General features: G+C 41.3%; 1 protein-coding gene across 1 annotated transcript in view; it reads right to left on the bottom strand.

Moving 5' to 3' along the window:
• NELL2 (neural EGFL like 2) overlaps positions 1-23752 on the bottom strand; it is a 242198-nt gene that overhangs the window by 98581 nt on the left and 119865 nt on the right. Inside the window, exon 13 of the mRNA XM_084639619.1 lies at positions 6045-6170. Within this exon, the coding sequence (XP_084495745.1) occupies positions 6045-6170 (126 nt within the window). The remainder of the gene's footprint in view (positions 1-6044; positions 6171-23752) is intronic.

Genomic DNA, 23752 nt, shown 5'->3' with positions numbered 1-23752 from the left:
AGTGGTAGCAGATGACAGAACAAGGAGTAATGGTCTCAAGTTGCAGTGGGGGAGATTTAGGTTGGATATTAAGAAAAACTTTTTCACTAGGAGGGTGATGAAACACTGGAATGCGTTGCCTAGGGAGGTGGTGGAATCTCCTTTCTTAGAAGTTTTTAAGGTCAGGCTTGACAAAGCCCAGGCTGGGATGATTTAGTTGGGGATTGGTCCTGCTTTGAGCAGGGGGTTGGACTAGATGACCTCCTGAGGTCCCTACAAACCCTGATATTCTATGATTCATGACCCACCATACAATTTCTATTCCCTGATCTGGCCCTCGGACCAAAAAGTTTGCCCACCCCTGATATAGACACAAGTCAGTTTTTATATAACCAAAATTATCAATCATCATTATATAATGAAATGCCACAAATGGATTTGCTCACACAATGCTACAATAGATGGTGCAAGCTGAAATAGACTTGCTGAAATTTACATTTATGAATCCGGAGTGCGGTTGGGGGGGTGGGTGTCAGTTGTTGCTTATTTTCCATATTCCTAACATTCCCGAATATCTGACTTTCACTTCTTTGTTTTCTTTATCGGTTTCAGAGGTGCTTCAGCAAGCAACAAGAATCTCCCACAGCATGAATGGAAACATGGCAAAAGGGTTAGCTACTGAAGAAAGTAAAGTAGGGCTGAATAACTGATTCAGTTGTACAGCATGGTAAATCCAACGAAAAAAGTGTACTAGTGTAAAAAATTCTTATTACATTTGCTATAAGCACAAGCATTGAGAAGCCAGGACAGGATTACATATAATATAACCAAACTATTATGCAGCCACACCAACTTTACTCTTGTAACCTTAGGATAGGGTTGCCAGGTGTCTGGTTTTCAATCAGAACACCTGCTCAAAAAGAGACTCTGGTGGCTCTGGTCAGCACCACTGACTGGGCTGTTAGAAGTCCAGTTGGTGTGGGGCTGGCAGGTTCTGTGCCTGGCTCCGCACAGCTCCCAAGAAGTGGCCAGCACATCCCTCCAGCTCAGGGGTGGTCATGGGTGCTCCACACACTGACCCCGCCCTGAGCTCCAGCTCCATAGCTCCCATTGGCCAGGAATGGCAGCCACTGGGAGTGGTGGGGGTGGGAGGCAATGCATGGAGCCCCCTGGCTGTGCCTCTGCCTAGGAGCTGGACATGCTGGCCACTTCCCGGGAGCTGCCTGAGGTAAACTCCGCCCAGAGCCTGCACCCCTTACCCCTGACCCAGCCTAAGCCCCCTCTCACACCCAAACTCCCTCCTGGAGCCCACATCCCCTCCTGCACTCTAACCGTTGCCATTCCCAAAGTCCCCACCTACACCCCAAACACCTCATCCACAGCTCCACCCCAGAGACCACACCCCAACCAGAGCCCTCATCCCTTCCTACTCCCCAACCCCTGCCCTAGCCCAGTAAAAATGAGCGAGTGAGCAAGAGTGGGGGAGAGCGAGCAAAGAAGGGGGGGGAATGGAGTGAGCAGTGGGTGGGGCCTTGGAGAAGGGCTGGGCCTCGGGGAAGGGGGCAGGGCAAGGGTATTCAGCTTTCTGCTATTAGAAAGTTGGCAATCCTACCTTACAGCCAGATCTTTGGTTGCATAATTCTAGCAACATCAAGCTGCCCTAAACCTGGCACTACATAGGAAAGGGGTTTGTCACCAGGACACCTGGATACCAAGGCAATCTTTGGCTGCTGGAACAGGTTGGCAGTTGGTACAGTTGTTGGTCACCAATACAGTTTAGAACAATCTTTAAGTTTAGATTAATCTCACTGATGCTTTCAGCTACCTTTAGGAAGAAACATGACAGTGACTTGTCACAATGCAGAGGACTGAGGTCCACCAACACGTGCCCACTGCAGTAATTGCAGGAAATGGATCATGTATAATAAAGTCCAGCTGATCTTAATGGATTGTAAAAATACTTTTAGTAGCAATGTCTAAATTAATATTAAAATTGCAATTCCATTTACAGTTCATCTTTCCCACTTCCCACTCATCTGTACAGGCAAATGCAAGGTCTCTGTACTCACACTGCGAGGTACTAGAGAGTCACTAAACTTGCAACAACAAGGCTGGTTATTAGGGTGAAATTAAATTAAGGAAGAGTTGAAATTCTTCAAGGAATATGCTTGGCCTTACTCCCATAAACACAGCAAGTTCAATACTATAGTCCTAACAGGATCTTTCAAAAATATTGATTACATCTATACCAGGTTCTCCGCTCGGCAATGAATACTTTTCTTCTTCCCACACTTCTTTTCTGTCAGAATAGCAAATCTTGGCTGCCCTTTTTTAAGAACCACTAGCATCACAAGAGAAAAAAAAAACAGATCCCATTCAAAATTATTTCATGATGCAGGGAATGATCTTGTTCACGGCATAACCTTATAGGTACACTAACCATGAGAGCTGCTGCACCTAGAGCAGTTGGAAATTGTCTGGGTGCTCAAAGGTGAAATCTTTGACTTGCTCCTCTTCACAGTCATAATGGACAGATGACAGTGATGTGCTTATAATGAGTGAAAAGAGCTTATTTTTAAGACTGTGACTCTATATCAAACACTTCAGTGCTTTTCTACTGTAAACAAATTTTTGTTTTATAAACATTTTAATTCTCAAAATCTAAACATCATTTGACTAGCTAGATGCCATTAAAGTTCTCTTTAAAATACAGAACACAATATATGGAAGTATAATGGGTTTTTCTATAAATTGCACATTTAAAAAGTATTACTGCCTGCTATGGGGGGAAACAGTGGTTCTGAAGAGTCTGCTGTACCTAAACATAATAACCCAGACTAAATCTATTGGACTGTTTATAGAACCTCACATTATTATTTCTTTTCAGCAAGTGCTAGCTCTCTCCCAGCATTATTCAGCACCGCTGTGTTAAACACATCTTGCTGCAACATACCCTGAACCAGTCTTTTTGCTATTTAGAACCCCCATAGGTTCTTAGAACACAATGAATTTCTTCAAGGCAGTCAGTGTTAAGTACCTTAACAGTGGATATCAAGGAAAATCTCCTCAAAGTACATGTTAAAGTAATGATGATGTACCTTCATTATTTATGTTCACAATACCTATCAGATTTATAACTGGGGGAAGCAGTTCACGTGAATGCCTCAAAAATTAAAAGTTAGTATCTGAAGCACATTATTAAAGGAATAGATGGCAAGCCCACTGCAGAGATAAATTCATGCTCCCATCACTATGGCCAGGCTACAGCAATCTTATATGCAGATTTATGGTCCTTCTACCTGCTTAAACAAATTGCTGTAGTGAAAATGCTTTCTGTGTCAGGAATACAGGCTAATAAAAGCATAAAGTGCTTTTTACGGATCAAAGCAGTTGACTTAAAAAGTAATCTATGTATCACACAGATGTTTTAAAATAATTATCTTTTCAATCATTCACTTTTAGAATACTTCATAGTTGATTGAAATGCAATGGAGGAGCCTCATAGTTCTGCATATTTCAATTAACTACTAATGGCTGCATTGGAAATGCTCAGAAGTAATTGAAAGACTAGAAGAACATATAGTACCTCCGTAGAATGTATTCCTAATAGCTTCTCTAGTTGTCATTAGCAGAAATTCCACTGTCAAGAGACACTGCCTTCTCAGGGTAATATCATAGCACCAAACAAACCTATCCAGTGAGGCAAATTCACTGTCAAAGAACCTCTTGTCCCAGGGTGGGTGCTTTTAGGAAATATTTCCAAAACATTGCAAGCTGCACTGCTGTTCAGACATGGGTGTGTCACAAGCAGTCATACTATCTAAGGTTCCTCTCAACCTAAAGATGTTTGGGGAGCCCTGTTCAATCCACTTCCTCCTGTTTTGGAGTTTTCTTCTTTGATCAGGATGGGCAGAAAGTGTAGAGTTGGGATGGGAGAGGGATGGAGAGAGGAAATAATTCATCTTGTTATTTCAAAAAGCGTGGTTGATTCCATTAGAAATTCTATTATACTTATTTCAGGATGTGGGGCAGAGCTTGGTTTGGAGATGCTGAGAAAGGCAATGTCTAATGAACTTCTAGCCAGTTTTAAAATTTGGTAGAGGCATCCAGGTTTTTTAAATTATATTGCATTTTACAGCTATGCATTTCAGCAAATCTGGGGCACACAGAGAATCCTAGCTGCAAGATATTCTCAGGTTTCAACACTCTATATGCATGAACTTACAAGAGTGATTTCAGGGACAGAATAAATTAAAGGGACCAGTATACTAGATATATTCATTCCAAACACTAACTTCCATTTACAGGCTATATCAATGTAGAGCAAATGAACTCCAAGAAGGTTTTACAGCACAAATATTTTCTTTTGCATAAAGAACAAAAGGATTCCACATGGTAAATAAAATATAATTTTTCCCACACACATTTTTCTCCGCCAAATGAATGTCCCACACCTTTGAACAGCATCTGCCCTATCTGTCTAATGTGGAAATAAACAGGCCCCTCCAAGGAGCTGCAGCCGTCAGCATTTCTGGGAGAAGTAATACCTTTTAAAATGTTGCTATATTAGATTTTAAATGATCATTTTATACCCCAAATTGGTTTGTAATAAAACAGAAGAAGGTGAGAACAGAGCTGTACTGGAGGAAGCCCACATGAAGCTGAGTCTATCCCGAGAGGAAGCTAGTGGCAAAGAGGCAATAATGGAAGTTGTAGAGAGGGGCCAGATCCTGCACTTCAGTGGCACAAAGGGGAATGGAGTGCTGCCCTGGGAGTGCAGTTGCAGACTCCCTGTCATAGGAGAATCCCAAAAGGAAAGAAAAACATGTATCTAACACACAGTATGTTTAGCTCTGTGAGAAGTCATGCAAGCTCCATTTAGATGGTGGATAATGATACAAAAACAATGAGGAGTCCGGTGGCACCTTAAAGACTAACAGATTTATTTGGGCATAAGCTTCTGAAGGAGTCTTTTTTACCCACGAAAGCTTATGCCCAAATAAATCTGTTAGTCTTTAAAATGCCACCGGACTCCTCATTGTTTTTGTGGATACAGACTAACATGGCTACCCCTCTGATACTAGATAATGATACAGAAAGGCTGCAGGCATAGTCCTTTGTTGGAAGTGGTACGGAAGGTGCACCACCCAAAAGGGTGACTCCTTCACAGGGACTCCCAGTACTCTAAGGAGTGTAGGGTGAGTGTAGCCATCACGCTACACAATGAACACTCACCTCTGTGCCTGGCAAGCTCTGCGGGCTAGTGGGAAGGCCCCATTCCCCACACCCTCCCTCCATATTTTGGAGACTAGTGCCAACACTGTTGTTAGCCTCCCATAAACCTTGCATGCAGGAGACACAAGGACTGCAGTTGTGCCCTGCCCCTGTGTCAGGGGTGCACAACCCCCCAAAGCACCCCATATTGTGTCCTATGTGGAAGCTGGGCACCATCTGGCCCTATAGGATTACCATAGTGCTTCTTTCCCTTGTCAAGCTCTCTCATCCAATCCCCTTTTCCCTACAAATGCAAGATAAAAAGTGACAGGTTTCAGAGTAGCAGCCGTATTAGTCTGTATCCGCAAAAAGAACAGGAAGACTTGTGGCACCTTAGAGACTAACCAATTTATTAGAGCATAAGCTTTCGTGAGCTACAGCTCACTTCATCGGATGCACAGAATGGAACATCTGTATGTGTGTGTATATATATCTCTATATATCTTACTATATGTTCCATTCTATGCATCCGATGAAGTGAGCTGTAGCCCACGAAAGCTTATGCTCTAATAAATTACAGTACTCCTGTTCTTTTTGAAGATAAAAAGTGTGTATTTAATACAGCAAGCCGATTTAGCCTCTATATTGAGGAAATGATGCAACATGTATATGACTTGTAATATGCACTAGCTTTTCTGAAAACTGTACTTCTGTAATTATTCTGGTGCTTCTTTTGTTGTATAGAATTTTCATATAAAATAACAAGTTAACTAGAACAAATTTTAGAATAGTATTTGACAGTATTGAGATGACTATCAGTTATTTTTCTTTGATAAATAATCAGCTCTTACCTGTGCAGGAGTAATCATCAATTCGTATGTATCCTGTTCTGCAGATGCACATGAAAGATCCTGGTGTATTTACACACATAGTATTCTCACGACAATAATGCCGTCCTTCAGCACACTCGTCAATATCTGTGAACAAAGCAGCGGGGTCAACTGATCAAATGGTGCTGAGCTCTTCAGAACCACTCAATATATTGCCCTATTGGCTTCCATCAGTATTTAGCAGGAATAAAAAGTTGCTTGAACAGCAAAGCATTTTAGAAAGTTGTTAGGTTCTCTCTTCTAAAATAACTGTTTGAAGTGTTCAAACAACAGGAGCAGTGTGAGCTTTTTGGGAACAGCTGTTAGTGGAGGTACAAAGAAGATTACATCAGCTTAGATCTTGCCTAACTCCTTTTGAAATGTCTGTGTTGTTATAGCCCTGATTTAAATCAACCAGCACATATCTAAGGGCTCGAAGACCAGATTGACTGCACCAGCACTGCAGTGTCATTAATCGCTATATATTCTACCTTTGATCCAATAGGTATCCTTTGTTTCTTTACCATAGGGAGGCCAGTGGCAAGTTCTTAACAGATACTGGAACTCATTAAAAGTTTTTCCAAGAAACATGAAGTCACCAATTGGTAGTTTATTAGATATGTGGGTAGATACTTAGTCAAAGCTGTGAACCTTACCTATGAGCCTGAAAGGAACTTATTTATGTGGAGATCTTACATGATGGAGAAATTCGTTCCCTGGTAAAATCTCACAACAGATTGAACACCTGCTGCAATGTTAATTTATAGAGCAAGTTCCTGGTATAAACTACTGTAGACATGGATCTTGACTAATCTGTGGCTCACTAAGTACACAGTATTAGTTTCATTTCTGGTAGCATGACATAATGGAAAAAAGAGAATATGTAGCACAGGCATATATATACACAGCAACTTCTGCACATTATTTTATGGTGTTTGCTGCTGCTTCAAAAAAGGATTATACTAATTTGGGAGTGGTTAGTAGCACACTGTGTAATGCTATCAGGTTAAATATGACCATGTAGATCATTTTGCTACCACTGTTATATAACTGCAACAAATCTTGTACAAAGTGTGGCATGTAAGATGTCTATGGAAAAGTTATGATTTGCTGCATAAGATTATGCCATTTTTATGCATGTATCATTTTTGTATCTGAAGTTATGAATATTAACGATGTACCTGTATTTCATATGTGTTTGTTTCTGGGTAACACCCACAAGGTATTTAGCCAGCACATTGTGAAGAGACTATTCAAGTTGAATGACCCATCAAAGAACACTTAACTCACAATGGACCATGGAAGAGGCCTATCTACACTTATCAGAAGGGGTAGCCGTGTTAGTCTGTATCAGCAAAAACAACGAGGAGTCTTTGTGGCACCTTAGAGACTAACACATTTATTTGGGCATAAACTTTTGTGGACTAAAACCCACTTCATCAGATGCATGGAGTGAAAAATGTAATAGGCAGGTATATATATTACAGCACATGAAAAGATGGGTGTTGCCTTACCAAGTGGGGGTTCAGTGCTAACTAGACTAATTCAAACAGGGTGGATGTAGCCTATTCCGAACAGTTGACAAGAAGGTGTGAGTATCAACAGAGGGAAAATTATTTTTTGTAGTGACCCAGCCATGCCCAGTCTTTATTCAGGCCTAATTGATGGTGTCAAGTTTGCAAATTAATTCCAGTTCTGCAGTTTCTCATTGAAGTCTGTTTTTGAAGTTTTTTTGTTGAAGTGTTGCCACTTTAAAATCTGTTATTGAGTGTCCAGGGAGACCGAAGTGCTCTCCTACTGGTTTTTGAATGTTACAATTCTTGATGTCTGATTTGTGTCCATTTATTCTTTTGTGCAGAGACTGTCCAGTTTGGCCAATACATGGCAGAGGGGCATTGCTGGCACATGATGGCATATATCACATTGGTAGACGTGCAGGGGAACGAGCCCATGATGGTGTGGCTGATATGATTAGGTCCTATGATGGTGTTCCTTGAATAAATATGTGGACAGAGTTAGCAACTGGGTTTGTTGCAGGGATTGGTTCCTGGGTTAGTGTTTTTGTTGTGTGGTGTGTAGTTGCTGGTGAGTATTTGCTTCAGGTTGGGGGGCTGTCTGTAAGCGAGGACTGCCATCTCCCAAGGTCTGTGAGAGTGTATTTTACTGTATTTTTCACTCCATGCATCCGATGAAGTGGGTTTTAGCCCACAAAAGCTTATGCCCAAATAAATTTGTTAATCTCTAAGGTGCCACAAAGACTCCTCGTTGTTTTTATCTACACTTAATGGACTTCCCTAAGGACATTCTAATTAAAGTATGGGTAATGGCTTCTGCTATGACTAAGCGAAGGATGCATAGACATGTGACTCCCAACTGCATCTTGTTACCTGTAATTTTCCACAAACTAGAAAAAAGGGTTTCTCTTCATTTGGCAGAAGCTATAAAAGGCCCTAGAAACATCTCTATTTTGCCTCTTTCCTGCTCATATCTCTGGACTATGAACTTATACTAATGGGAGCATTCTAACCAAAGGACTGAGGACCTTCCAATGATTTGGGAGAAACCAGAGACTTATCCAGCCAGGGATTTATTCTATCACGGCTACAAGCCTGATCCAAGAACTTCACAATTGTTGTATGTATTGGATTCCTTTAACCAATTTTAACTCACCTTTCTTTCTTTTTTATAAATAAACCTTTAGATATTAGATACTAATGGATTGGCAACAGCAAGATTATTGGGTAAGATCTGAGTTATATATTGACCTGGGTACGTGGCTGGTCTTTTGGGATCACAAGAACCCTTTGGTTGATTAAACTGGTTTTAAATAACCACTTATCATTAAGTCTAGTGTCTGGGTGTTGAATACAGGACTGGAACACCTTACGAGGATGCATTTCTGACTTGTTAGCCAGTGTGGTGAGACAGAAGTTTACTTTTGTTGCTGGATTGGTATATCTTATGGAAGAATAACCACCAGTTTTGGGGTGTGTCGGCCCTTTTCCCCAGGAGCTTGTCCTGAATTTGTGACCTACTGAGGCATGGTAACACACTGCCCCCATGATACAGTGCACAGAGAAGTATCACTGAGCTGTTCAGTGCATATATGGACCTCTAATTATATTAGCAAGCAGAACCCCATATATTTTCCACAATTCCATGACCACGGAATTTGCCATAGAATCCAACCTTGCTACAAAATTGCACCCTAGAAACTAAGGGTTGGGGTTTTGTTTGTTTGTTTTTTAATTGTGCTTATGACCTCATGGCTACAAAAAACAACAACCCACCAAACAGAGAACAGTGTGAACTCATGCACTGTTGTGTTCCTGCTGACAAGTCAAAATATAGACAGGAGTTACAAACTCAACTGGTGTTGATTTGCTAGTGATGAAAAATTAAATGTCAGCAATGATAGCTACTGTACCTTACTGCTGATCCTTATAGCACTAACATTCAGCTAATATACTCATCCCACAACACCTTCTACACCTTTCCCGCTGGCAAAAGCATCAACTGTCTGCTACCCAGCAGCCACCATCTCCTTTCTCCCTACAACTCCAAAATACAGTTTTGCATTGTCAGTACAAAGGTCTGTGGCACACTGAACATTTAGAAGCAGAATAAATCAAATAAACGCCACATGGATTCTGCACTGATTCTGTGTTGTCATTTTCGTATTTAATTGAAAAAAATCCTCTATTCTTTATTTTTTCTGAAGCTGCCATAGATTTTTCCAGTTCTGAGTGTCACAGAAATCTGGGGACTCTGTTGCAGAAGTTAGATCTTACTTGCCAAAGTATGCAAGCCTTCACTGTCAGTGCTGAGTGTTAGTGACAATGGGCTGTTCTTCACAAACCCAGTGCCCCCAGCATTCCTGACTCTGATACTCAGATTGCTTTTCTTTCCCTTCCTTAGGAGCTCTGCTGCTGGAGGGACAGAACCATTAGCAATACTGTGGCACTGCTGTAGGGCAGCAGTCGCTATTTTTATGTATTTTCATACAAAGTGCAACCTATACTTACAATCTGCACTTTCAGGCAATATGGTTTACTAAAACTAAATAAGAAAAGAACAAAAGAGAAATCTCCATAAGAGCACAGTGGATGCATCTCCTCAGCACCTGAATTGAGAACAAAATGGCAAGCTGTCTCCAGCAGAAAAACACAGTCACAGAAATGTAAAGGAATACAAAGGAAATAAGAAAGAGCTGCTCACACCACAAGTACTGCAGCAAACGATGTAACTCATCTGAGCCCTGGATTAGTGCAATTTGTGTGCAGATGGAAGCGGGGTTAGGCTTAAGCCTGAGTTGAAACCCTCAGTTTACACTGCCTTGTAGACATACCCTTTAAGTCTATCACTAAAAGGCGTGTTTTCAAATCCTTTACTTATTCTTGTGACTCTTCTCTGAACCCTCTTAAATTTACCAAAGTACTTCTTGTACTGTGGACACCAGAAATGGACATGATATTCCAGCAGCAGTCACACCATTGCCAAAGATAGAGGTAAAATAACCTCTGCTTCTATTCAAGATTCCTCTGTTTATGCAGCCAAAGATTGCATTTGCTCTTTTGGCCACCACATCACACTGCGAGCTCATGTTCAGCTGATTATCCCACCATAACACCCAAATCCTTTTGAGAGTTGCAGCTTCCCAAGATAGAGTCCACCATCCTGTAAGTATGACCTACATTCTTTGTTCCTAGATGTATATATTTAGCTGTATTAAAATGCATATTTTTTGTTTCCACCCAGTTTACCAAGCGATCCATACTGCTCTGACTCAGTGACCTGTCCTCTCCATTCTTTACCACTCCCCTGATTTTTGTGATATCTGCAAACTTTATCAGAGATGACTTTATGTTTTCTTCCGGATCACTGATAAAAATGTTAAATAGCATAGGGTAAAGAACTGACCCTTAAAGGACCCCACTGGAAACTATCTGCGTGATGACAATTCCCCATTTACAATTACATGTTGAGACTTAACAGTTAGCCTGTTTTTAATCCATATAATGTATGCATATTAATTTTATATTTGTTAATTTTTTTAAATAAAAATGTCATGCAATACCAAGTCAAAACATTACAGAAGTCTAAGTATATTATGTTAATATTATCTTTATCATCCAAACTTGTATTCTCATCATAAAAAGATATTGAGTTAGTTTGACTGGATCTATCTTCCATAAACACATGTTGATTTGCATTAATTACCCTCCTTTAATTCTTTATTAATTGAAGCATATCAGCTGCTCCATTATCTTGCCTGGGATCGATGTCAGGCTGACAGGTCTATAGGTAACCAGGTCATCCCGTTTACTCTTTTTAAATATTGGTACAACAACACTGACTTTCTTCCAGTCTTCTGGATGTTGCCCTGTGATACAATAATTTTTGAGAATCAACAGTAATGGCCCAGTGAGCTTTTATGCCAGTTCTTTTTAAACTCTTGGATGCAAGTTATATGGACCTGCTGATTTAAAAATGTCTGACTTTAGTAGCTTCTGTTTAACATCCTCCAGTGATACTAGTGAAATGGAAAGAATGTTATCATCATCATATGACGAGGCTATATCATCTGTTTTTCCTACAAATACAGAAAAGAAATATGTATTTAATATTTCTGCCTTTTCTGCATTATTATTGATAATCCTGCCACTTCCATCTAGCAATGGACCAATACCATTATCAGGATTTTTTTTGTCCCTAATACTTTTTTAAAACTCCTTCTTATTGTCCTTAATTTTGCTGGCCATAAATTTCTCCTTATGTCCCTTTGCTTTCCTTATCAATTTTCTACAATTCCTAATTTCTGATTTATTTTCATTACAATCAACTTCACCTCTCTTCAATTTGTTATATATATATATAAGATTTTATAGGTACCTTCACTTCCCGCTAAACCAGGTCATTTTTTTAAACCAGTATGACCTTCTTCTTCAATTGTGGGATTGTGGCTTTGGGCATCTAGTAAATTGTTGTCAAATGATTCCCAATTATTATTCACATTTTTCTGATTAAATTCTTCCTCCCAGCTGAATTGGCTCATAATTGTTTTTAGCTTTGTAAAATTGGCCCTATTAAAGCACCAAATATATATTGGTATGGACTTCATTCTGCTTGCATATTATAAATGAGATCAAGTCATGATTACTTGTACCTAAGCTACCATTAATTTTTAGTTCTGTGATCAGTTTCTCTTTATCTGTTAAGATAAGGTCTAAAAAAAGATTTCCCCAATGTTGGCTGCAACACTTTAACTTACAAAATAGTCATCTATAATGCTCAAAAATTCCAAGGATGTTTTAGTACTGGCAGTATGAAATCTCTAGCATATGTCACTCAAATTGAAGTCCCCCATGATCATACAGCTTTTATCCTACATATTATAGATATGTGCATAAGGAGCTGGGCATCCCCTGTTCCTTGTTCCCTGACCGCCCCCTCCAGAGACCCCCATCCCTAATCACCCCCAAGACCCTACCCCCTACCAAACCCCCCTGCTCCCTGTCCCCTGACTGCTCTGACCCCTATCCACACCCCCACCCCCTGACAGGCACTCATCGGCAGTGGTGGGAAGTGAAGCAACGCAGCCCCAGCCCACTCCACTCTTCTATCTCCCAGCTGCGGAGCTCCGCTTCCTGCTGCCGGTGAGTGCAGGGAGGTTGGGGAAAGGATGCCCTCTGCACTCACCGGCGGTGGGAAGCGGAGCGACGCAGCCCCAGCCCACTCCGCTTTCCTTGCCCCAGCCCCAGCCGTGTCACTGGGGTGGGGGTTAGGGAAAGGTCCCACACTCACCGGCGACGGGAAGCGGAGCATCGCAGCTGGGAGCTGGCGGAGTGGAGCGGGCTGGAGCCAGGCTGCTCCGCTTCCACCGCTGCCGCTGAATGCATGGGGGGGGGATCCCTTCTCCCCAAGTGACATGGCTGGGGCCAGGGCGAGGGAAGCAGAGCAGGCTGCTCCCGGCCCCCTGCTAATCATCTGGGCCACTCTGGGACTGTGGGGCCCCCAAAAGTGCCCCCCCAGCTCCTGCCTCCCAGACCATATTGGGGGGGAGCCCCTGAACACCCCCGAACCCCCCTGCCCAACCCCTCGGCCCCCGCCTGGCACCCTTAACACGCTGCTCAGAGCAGTGTGTCAGAGCTTTACCATGTTGTATGCGAACCCGCATTATATCAGGTCGTGTTTGTCCAGGTTCCTTCCCCACTCTGAACTCTAGGGTACAGATGTGGGGACCTGCATGAAAACCCCCCAAGCTTACTTTTACCAGCTTAGGTTAAAACTTCCCCAAGGTACAAACTATTTTACCCTTTGCCCTTGGACTTCCACCACCAAACGTTTATCTGGGTTTATTGGGAAAACGTTGTTTGGAAACATCTTTCCCCCCAAAATCCTCCCAACCCTTGCACCTCACTTCCTGGGGAAGGTTTGGTAAAAATCTTCACCAGTTTGCATAGGTGACCACAGACCCAAACCCTTGTATCTTAGAACTATGAAAAAAGCATTCAGTTCTTGAAAAGAAACATTTTAATAGAAGAAACAGTAAAAAGAATCACCTCTGTAAAATCAGGATAGTAAATACCTTACAGGGTAATTAAATTCAAAACATAGAGAATCCCTCTAGGCAAAACCTTAAGTTACAAAAAAGAGACACAGACAGGAATATTCATTCTATTCAGCACAACTTAATTTCTCAGCCATTTAAATAAATCATAATATAATGCATATCTAGCTCGATTACTTACTAAGTTCTAAGACTCCATTCCTGTTCTGTCCCTGGCAAAAGCATCACCCAGACAGACCCTTTGTTTTTTGCTCCCCCCAGCTTTTGAAGGTATCTTGTCTTCTCATTGGTCATTTTGGTCAGGTGCCAGCAAGGTTATCCTAGCTTCTTAACCCTTTACAGGTGAGAGGATTTTTCCTCTGGCCAGGAGGGATTTTAAAGGGGTTTACCCTTCCCTTTATATTTATGACAGTGTTATATCGGGGTAGAGGTATAGATAGAATATATGCACATAAATAAGCAATTTCAATTCCTCCTGTTTGTTACCCAGGCTCCTAGAAGTGGCATACAGGCAATCCAAGAATTTCTTCTCTTTGTGCCCTTTGTTTCCTTGATTAATTTCATTCTCAACATCTAAAAAAGAAAAGGAGTACTTGTGGCACCTTAGAGACTAACCAATTTATTTGAGCATAAGCTTTCTAAGTTTTTACTAACTGAGTGTTCATATCTTCCTTATTTTTACCCTCTCCATTTGCTATTAGTCTCCTGATTACTCTAGCCAGCCTGTTCCTGAGACTGGTTCCCCTTCTACTGAGGGGAGGCCATCCAAACAATACAGCCCTTCTCCCCATTGATCCACCTTCTATGTTCCACAAAACCAAAACCCTCCACCCAGTGGGGTAGTCCTGACTGGGCTGTACACTACTGAAATGTCCCCGTCAGTGTGACCTCACACACGCATGCAAGGACATGCTGTACAGAGGATGCCATTTTGCTCTACAGAAATGGGATCCTCCATGTGGCGTGAACTAGCACATATGTGTGCAAGGTCACAGGGAGAAAAGGATGCCATTTTGAGAGCAAAACAGCATTCTCCATGCAGCAAAACTGTTGGAACGCTGTTCCAAGGCATTCTGGCTCCACTACACCTGTGTCTACACCGTTTACCTAGCCACCAGTTCACTTCTGAAATCTTCTGCCTTCTGTCTTCTTTCACTTATGGGACAGGAAGGATCTCACAGAAGATCAATTGGACATTCTTCCTTTACAGCACTCTTCCAAGTTCCCTGAAGTCATTTAGTATCTGCAAAATATCTTGCAATGCACTGTCATTACTGCCAATGTGAACCATCAGCAATAGATCCTGGCCCATCGACTTCAGAAGCCTATCTAATAGAGTGACGTCTCATGTTTTGGCTCTGGGAAGGCCTGTTGTCCACCTGTCCCTGGTAGAATGTTCATTTGATTCTTCTGAGTATTGACTCTCCAGCAAGAATAATCTGTCGTCCTTCCTGTTTGTGGGGAAGCTTGATTTTCTTACAGGTTCGGCTGAGCTGTCATCCACATGTATGTCCCATACATTTCTCTGTTACCCTGGACCTGCTGGATCTTGTGAGGTATCTTCCATAGTTTTTCAATTGTTTCTTACCCACCCATTTAAGAACACTGGGAAATATTTATTTGTTTGTACTGCTGTAGCACCTAGAGATCCAATTAGAGATCAAAGCCCTACTGTAGCTAGGCATTATATGCATATCTGATTAAAAAGTCCCTTCCACGAAGAACTTACAGTCTTAGCATTTGATAAGCTACAATGGGGGATACAACAGACAAGCAGGAGGGAGAGAGAGAGGGAAAGGACAAGACAACTGTCAAATGACAACCAGCAGTTGCACAATATCAACTACCGAGGTACTGTGAGAAAAAAATCCAATCAAATAAATCAGCTCCCACTCTAGCATACTATATGGGGCATTAATTTATATCTCTTTTGGGGGCTACAAATGAAATCAAACTATTTTGTCAGAGAAGAAGAAAGCTCACTTTAGAAGCCACCAAAATAAGTCTTTTTATCTCCGTTATTAATTGAAACACTGGTTTAGCCCTTTAGTCATCTTTAGCTACAGACTCATGTAATACAATGGAAAGCCCAATGCATTTTGAAACCTAAGAAAGTCTACAGAATTTATCTTAATTTTGTCCCATCAAAAGGCCCTATTGGCATATTAATGAGCATTCATGTCTTATTGCTTAGCCAGTAAGATCCTGAAGTCAAACAGTTCAATAGGATGAATGTATCACACCAACAGTTCTACATTCTTGAGAACAATCCAAACTAGCATGCTTTAGGTCTGTAATTGGACACTGGGCTAGCAGTTCTGATATACTAGATACTCTGATATAACAAGACAGCGTAGTCATGGAGATCAACATGCATGAGTCCGAACGGAAGAGACAAAGGGAAATTCCGGAAAAACTGGTAAGAGGGGAAGTAGCTGAAATAAGTACTTCTATCTTTTTATTCACTTTATAAAAAGCACCTAACCCAGCTACTCTAGAGTGCTTGTACAAAAATTATATAAGCATATACAAATCAGAGCAAAAATCTCCCAGACCCCATTAGATTTGCCTCCTTAGGACCAAATTCTGCAGTCACTTACACCACACCACCCCATAAATAACAGCAGAATTTGAGCCTTGCTCTACAATTCAGTCCTGACCAAACCATCATCATAACCACCCCTGTTAACAAACAAAGAGACCCTCTTGAGACTTCTCTAGCTTTCAATTCCCTTGACCTCATAAGGGTCAGACAAAACAGATGAGCCTTGCACCTGTCTACAGTGAATCTGGGATTTGAAGGTCTGGGAAAGGAAATTATTTCCAGAATTGAGGATCCTTCATGGATAATGCCGTGACTCCCTTTTAAACCAGTGGGGATCTAGCTCATGTGCCTCCACTGTTCACAACTGCAGAAGCATCTCCTAGGGAGAGAGGTGCTCTCTCAGGATTTTAGCAACGGATAACCTACAAATGGGGGAAAACAGGCTGGACCAGAATAGTAGTCCATAGAAGAACAGAAAATAATAGTTATCATAAATATAAAGGAAAGGGTAACCACCTTTCTATATACAGTGCTATAAAATCCCTCCTGGCCAGAGGCAAAATCCTTTGACCTGTAAAGGGTTAAGAAGCTAAGGTAACCCCACTGGCACCTGACCCAAAATGGCCAATGAGGAGACAAGATTCTTTCAAATCTGGAGGGTGGGGGGGAAGAGACAAAGGGTTTGGGCTGTCTGTGCGATGCTTTTGCTGGGAACAGATCAGGAATGCAAGCCTTCCAACTCCTGTAAAGTTGTAAGTAATCTAGCTAGAAAATGAGTCAGCTTTTCTTTTCTTTAATGGCTTGTAGAATAAGCTGTGTTGGAGGGAATGTGTATTCCTTTTTTTGTGTCTTCTCTTTGTAACTTAAGGTTTTTTCTAGAGGGATTCTCTATGTTTTAAATCTGATTACCCTGTAAAGTATTTACCATCCTGATTTTACAGAGGTGATTCTTTTACCTTTTCTATAATAAAAATTATTCTTTTAAGAACCTGATTGATTTTTCATTGTCCTTAAGATCCAAGGGTTTGGGTCTGTGTTCACCTGTACCATTTGGTGAGGATATTATTATCAAGCCTTCCCCAGGAAAGGGGGTTTAGGGCTTGGGGGGATATTTTGGGGGGATATTTTGGGGGAAGACATCTCCAAGTGGTCTCTTTCACTGTTCTTTGTTTAAAACGCTTGGTGGTGGCAGCATACTGTTCAAGGACAAGGCAAAGTTTGTACCCTGGGGAAGTTTTTAACCTAAGCTGGTAAGAATAAGCTTAGGGGGTGTCCAGGTTCCCTCCCCACTCTGAACTCTAGGGTACAGATGTGGGGACCTGCATGAAAACGCCCTAAGCTTATTTTTACCAGCTTAGCTTAAAACTTCCCCAAGGTACAAACTAGTTTACCTTTTGCCCTTGGACTTTATCGCTGCCACCACCAACCATCTAACAAATATATAACAGGGAAAGAGCCCGCCTGGAAATGTCTTTCCCCCCAAAATCCTCCCCAAACCCTACACCCCCTTTTCTGGGGAAGGCTTGATAAAAATCCTCACCAATTTGCATAGGTGAACACAGACCCAAACCCTTGGATCTTAAGAACAATGAAAAAGCAACCAGGTTCTTAAAAGAAGAATTTTAATTTAAGAAAAAAAGTAAAAGAATCACTTTGTAAAATCAGGATGGTAAATACCTTACAGGGTAATCAGATTCAAAACACAGAGAATCCCTCTAGGCAAAACCTTAAGTTACAAAAAGACACAAAAACAGGAATATACATTCCCTCCAGCACAGCTTATTTTATCAGCCATTTAAACAAAACAGAATCTAACTCATATCTAGCTAGATTACTCACTAAGTTCTAAGACTCTATTCCTTTTCTGTTCCTGGCAAAAGCATCACACAGACAGACAGAGCCTTTGTTTCTCCCCCACCCCCAGCTTTGAAAGTATCTTGTCTCCTCATTGGTCATTGTGGTCAGGTGCCAGCGAGGTTATCCTAGCTTCTTAACCCTTTACAGGTGAAAGGGTTTTTCCTCTGGCCAGGTGGGATTTAAAGGTGTTTACCCTTCCCTTTATATTTATGACAGGGGTCTTTCATGAAGGTCCCCACATCTGTACCCTAGAGTTCAGAGTGGGGAAGGAACCTTGAGAATAGCATTAACAAAAAACCATGCTTTTGAGATCCGAAAAACATTTAATTTTTGCAAGTGCTTCAAAGATATTTCCTTGAATAGCATCTAAAGTAAAGATGCAGTATAAATTAGCCTGATCAAGAAGAAAACTTTTCATATAAATGAATTCAAATATAACCAAACTTTTAGAATTAGCATGTATTACAATGTATTCCAACAACTCAACATATGGCATGTGTACTAATGTGAAGCAATAACCCCCAAAACTGCAGTAATCATGCTGACACCAAAATAACTCTTTTCAGAATTGAATGGGAAGGCAGAGCTATTATTCTTTTTAAAGTAACTGTGTGAATTTTAGTGCTTGTGAAAGGTTTTGACTTGACAGCCCTTGAAAGCCAAGCTCTATATTTATCCACTGAACAGGAACAGAATGGGATAGCTCTCCCACAGAGCCTCATCAACAAGTCTCAATCTTGACCTGGAGGAACCGCCTTTAGGTTAAGGGTGTAATTCACTTACCACTTCTGTGCAATCTTTGTTGTCTCTGCTCAGACTGCCAAATAAAGTTACCAGTTAATACCATTTCCAGTGGCAGTGTATGTGATGTATACACTGGTCAGTTGGAAACTGAAGTAAGATGATTAGGAAGTTAAGTGACAGCATAACCCACACAACTCCTGTCCCATCTGCGGGGCAGGGAAGAGAGAGATTAATGAGTTTACTCTACAGCTTTAGCTAAGAGCCAGTTGGCTTTTAGCTCATGTGGTAGAGGCTCATGCACTGAGCTCCAGAGGTCCCAGGTTCGATCCCGCCTGGCAACAACAGAGGTCTGTCGATGTTACAACAGCACAACATTCTTTATATGTATAGTACCGAGTAACCATCAGATGTTAATTTTTGCTTGTTTCAGATGTTATCCTGGCTCATATTTAAACAGGCAAACTAGCTTAGAAAAGCTGTACTGTATATTCCACTATGAGTCCCCTAAAAAGGAAAAAGGGTATTTTGAATCTTAGAGCATCATAAATTTTGTTATTCACCTATTAATTGTATCAATCATTACTGGCCTTTCCTTCCCTTGTTAGAATCACAGGAACATGATGGTGAAGAGTAAATATAACTGATTACTGCAAATGCAATCAGAAAAGGAGGGTAATTTAGCCTGACTCAGAAGGTCACTGATCTTTTACATATCATAGAATCATAGAATGTCAGGGTTGGAAGGGACCTCAGGAGGTCATCTAGTCCAACCCCCTGCTCAAAGCAGGACCAATCCCCAACTAAATCATCCCAGCCTGGGCTTTGTCAAGCCTGACCTTAAAAACTTCTAAGAAAGGAGATTCCACCACCTCCCTAGGCAACGCATTCCAGTGTTTCATCACCCTCCTAGTGAAAAAGTTTTTCTTAATATCCAACCTAAATCTCCCCCACTGCAACTTGAGACCATTACTCCTTGTTCTGTCATCTGCTACCACTGAGAACAGTCTAGATCCATCCTCTTTGAAACCCCCTTTCAGGTAGTTGAAAGCAGCTATCGAATCCCCCCTCATTCTTCTCTTCCGCAGACTAAACAATCCCAGTTCCCTCAGCCTCTCCTCATAAGTCACGTGTTCCAGTCCCCTAATCATTTTTGCTGCCCTTCGCTGGACTCTTTCCAATTTATCCACATCCTTCTTGTAGTGTGGGGCCCAAAACTGGACACAGTACTCCAGATGAGGCCTCACCAATGTCGACTAGAGGGGAACGATCACGTCCCCCGATGTGCTGGCAATGCCCCTACATATACATCCCAAAATGCCATTGGCCTTCTTGGCATCAAGGGCACACTGTTGACTCATACCCAGCTTCTCGTCCACTGTAACCCGTAGGTCCTTTTCCACAGAACTGCTGCCGAGCCATTCAGTCCGTAGTCTGTAGCGGTGCATGGGATTCTTCCATCCTAAGTGCAGGATTCTGCACTTGTCCTTGTTGAACCTCATCAGATTTCTTTTGGCCCAATCCTCTAATTTGTCTAGGTCCCTCTGTATCCTATCCCTACCCTCCAGCGTATCTACCTCTCCTCCCAGTTTAGTGTCAACATATGGTTCAACATGCAGTACTCCATCTGCTTTGTATCATAGATAAACAGACAATGGCTGATTACACCACTGCTCCGTGCTCTGCATTGCTCTCCTGAAGGGTTCATGCAGGGTTCATGCACCTGAAAACATTCAGGGCACACCCTGAGTGTTGTGTAGGAGCAGTGCACACACTGCTCCTTCCAAGGACATGGACCATGGGAAATCGCCCAGAGGACATGAACCGTGGGAAGCTTCCTTGGACTGGGCTCAAGGCCTGAGAGCAAGGACTGTAGTAGATAAAGGCTGGTAAATAAGAATATTAATCAAAGTCATATTATTTCCTTTGTTGTTTCCTTTTGTGGTTGGAGTATGTAATGCGCAGGGGGGAGAGAAATAAAAGAGAGGGTGGAAAGCTGACAGGCGGCAGCCCGTCGGCAGACCAGCCTGCTTGCTTGCTTGCTTAAAGTCTTGTCCTGTCTTGTATTTGAACCGCAACACTCTCCACTGCATCTGTTCTTGTTCCTGTGTTGCTGAACACTTGCAGACTTCCTCCACTTTAGACAGGTTCTCTTCTCCAGAACTGCCTTACTCCTTGACAAACAGCACTACTTTTCTGCTTTTGACATATTCCCTTCCCTTCCCTCAATACCATCTCCTCTTCCCCACATATCTGATGCCAAGGTTTCTCAGCTGCTTTTCTCCTTTAACCCCCTCTCCACCTGCTGTAGTGACACACCCTCCCACCTCTAGATCTCTCTTACCCTAACTGTCAGCACATCCTTTGCCCTCCTCAGTGTCTCACTCCCCTCTGGTTCCCTCCCTTCACAACACAAGCACAGACCGGTTTCCCCCAATCTCAAAACTCTCTTGACCCCATCTGTCTCTTCAAATACTGCCTTATAGAATCATAGGACTAGAAGGGACCTCAAGAGATCATCTAGTCCAGCTTCCTGCACTCATGGCAGGACCAAATATTATCTAGGCTTGACAAGTGCTGTCTAACCTGCTCTTAAAAATCTCCGTTGATGGTTCATTGGGTCACACTGTTCAACAGCTACTAGCTCTGTGTGTAAAGTGGCACTGTTTCAACAAATGAAATATTTAGTCCAGACCGAATAAGTATCTCTGGATCACACAGACTCCACCTAGTTGAAATTCACTCAAGTATCCCACACAGGAAGTCTGTGAACACAAACATTGCTTGCCATCATTTAATGTTCTACTTTGCAAACCACATCTGCTTATTATTTAATATCTTATCATGAATTCATACACTAGGTATACATGATAAAACAAGTAATTATAAACTGTTATCTGTCAAACATGACAGCATCGCAGGAGGCTTTCCTTACACATAAAGTAAGTAGTCTGATGTCACTGCATACTGTGAATAGAAAGGGCAGTTATATATCGTTAATTAGTGAATTACACCAGTCAGAGCACCTTACAGCAACAACAGTTAATATCTTTTTTGACATTGTGTTAGGATAAAAAATTTAAAAATTGACTTAAAAATTGAGTAATTTTTTAAACGTGATAGTATTTCTTGCAACTTCCTAATTATGAGCTACAGAAACAATGATATATACAGACAAATAGGCAAGGGTTTAAAAAATGAACAACAGAAAAAAGAGGATTTTATATATAGAATATACCAGATTCTATCTAGGCAAATATAATAAATATTAGTTATGCTTCATCTGTTCCAACACTCCATTGTCTGTATATTGTGTACATAATCCAGTGCTACTTCAGTGGATCTCCAATCTGGAATAGGACCCATATATGGGGGTTGGTTTGCATCAATTGTCCATTAGATTGGGCAAGGCTTTGTTTTGTTGTACAACTAAAGAACGCAGCACACTTTTGGAAGCTATAAAATGTAATATTACTGCCTATTCTACAGGTATTGCTGATGCTATCTCAGATCAGTCCGAATTACATCCAGCCTCTGAAACAATGCCACTCTTATGGTTAAAGAATGATATAATATATACGTCTATATAGCTATCACTGCTTTACATATTTTATGTAAAAAGAAAAGGAGTACTTGTGGCACCTTAGAGACTAACCAATTTATTTGAGCCAAACATCTTCTGTATTTTCCACAGTATGCATCTGATGAAGTGAGCTGTAGCTCACGAAAGCTTATGCTCAAATAAATTGGTTAGTCTCTAAGGTGCCACAAGTACTCCTTTTCTTTCTGCGAATACAGACTAACATGACTGTTACTCTGAAACCTGTCATATTTTATGTAGGGATCTTAATTTTGACTTCCCTTTGGTTTAACATCTGGCACTTGTGTCATCTTTTCAGCTCTTGGGGACCCAGCCATTGCTTAACAATGATTTTAGAACTATTGTAATACACTGGGATTTTCAAATAAGCCTAAGGGAGTTGGGCACTCTACTTCTATTGAATCTCAACATCATGCAGGAACCTAAATCCCTTAGGCACCTTTGAAAACTCCAGTCTCATAGTTGATAACTGGGATCAAACCAAGGTTTGTTCATGTTCAATTATTATTATGTTTCAGTTTTAGGTAGTTTATATGGGAAATAAGATCTTCATTTAGAGCCTTCATAGAGCCTACAAAAGTCTTTGTTTCTCCAATAAGGGGAAGCTCTTCCATTTAAGGCATTAGCATGCCTCATTAATGGCAGCGGCTTGAGAGTTTGAATGTTTCCAGTAGATTCCATTCATATAAATAGCCAGATTTTTTTCATCCTAATAACAACTGCAATGTCAGCCACGGCTGGAGAGAGATGATAGAAGTCAGTCTGAAAATCAAACACCATAGGTATGATTCTGCAATCCACATCCGCTCAAATTGGTCCATCAATAAAGACAATGAGACTATTCATTTGGACTTCAAGTGAGCAGAGCTTTTAGGTACATACCTAACTTTGAGTCAATGAGACAACTCACATGCTTATAGTTAGGAACATGATGTAGTGCCTTGCCAGACTTCAGCCTCAGGGAAGAACAGGATTTGGCCTAGCCTTTGTAAACCACATTGCCATATTAAGATTAGCCCACTAATTCCCAGTATCATAATGATGAAAATAAACTGGCATTTATTGCCTTTCTTCAGAAAAATAAATGCAGTTTCCTTTCTTTATGTTTAATTACTTTTTAATATAGATTTTGAAATCATGTTCTGCCCTCCTGGAAAGAAAGCTTTTCAACTAGATTAATTTTCCAGCCCAACCTGACAAGATAATCACTCAAACACTGCCAGCTAATGGAGATAGAAATCTCAATTCCTTAGTTACAAGCAATTTCAATGCAGCATCCCCCTTACAAAATGGAATTGATGTAACCAATCCTCCTGGGTTCAACTGCAGACTGACAATCTTTATAATTTCAAAGCTCCTAGTAGGACTGGGTTCTA

Source organism: Lepidochelys olivacea (assembly GCF_965140295.1).
Source record: "Lepidochelys olivacea isolate rLepOli2 genome assembly, chromosome: 1".
NCBI lineage: Eukaryota > Metazoa > Chordata > Testudines > Cheloniidae > Lepidochelys > Lepidochelys olivacea.
The sequence above is the reverse complement of the archived record's forward strand: the minus strand, read 5'-3'. Positions and strand labels throughout refer to the sequence as shown.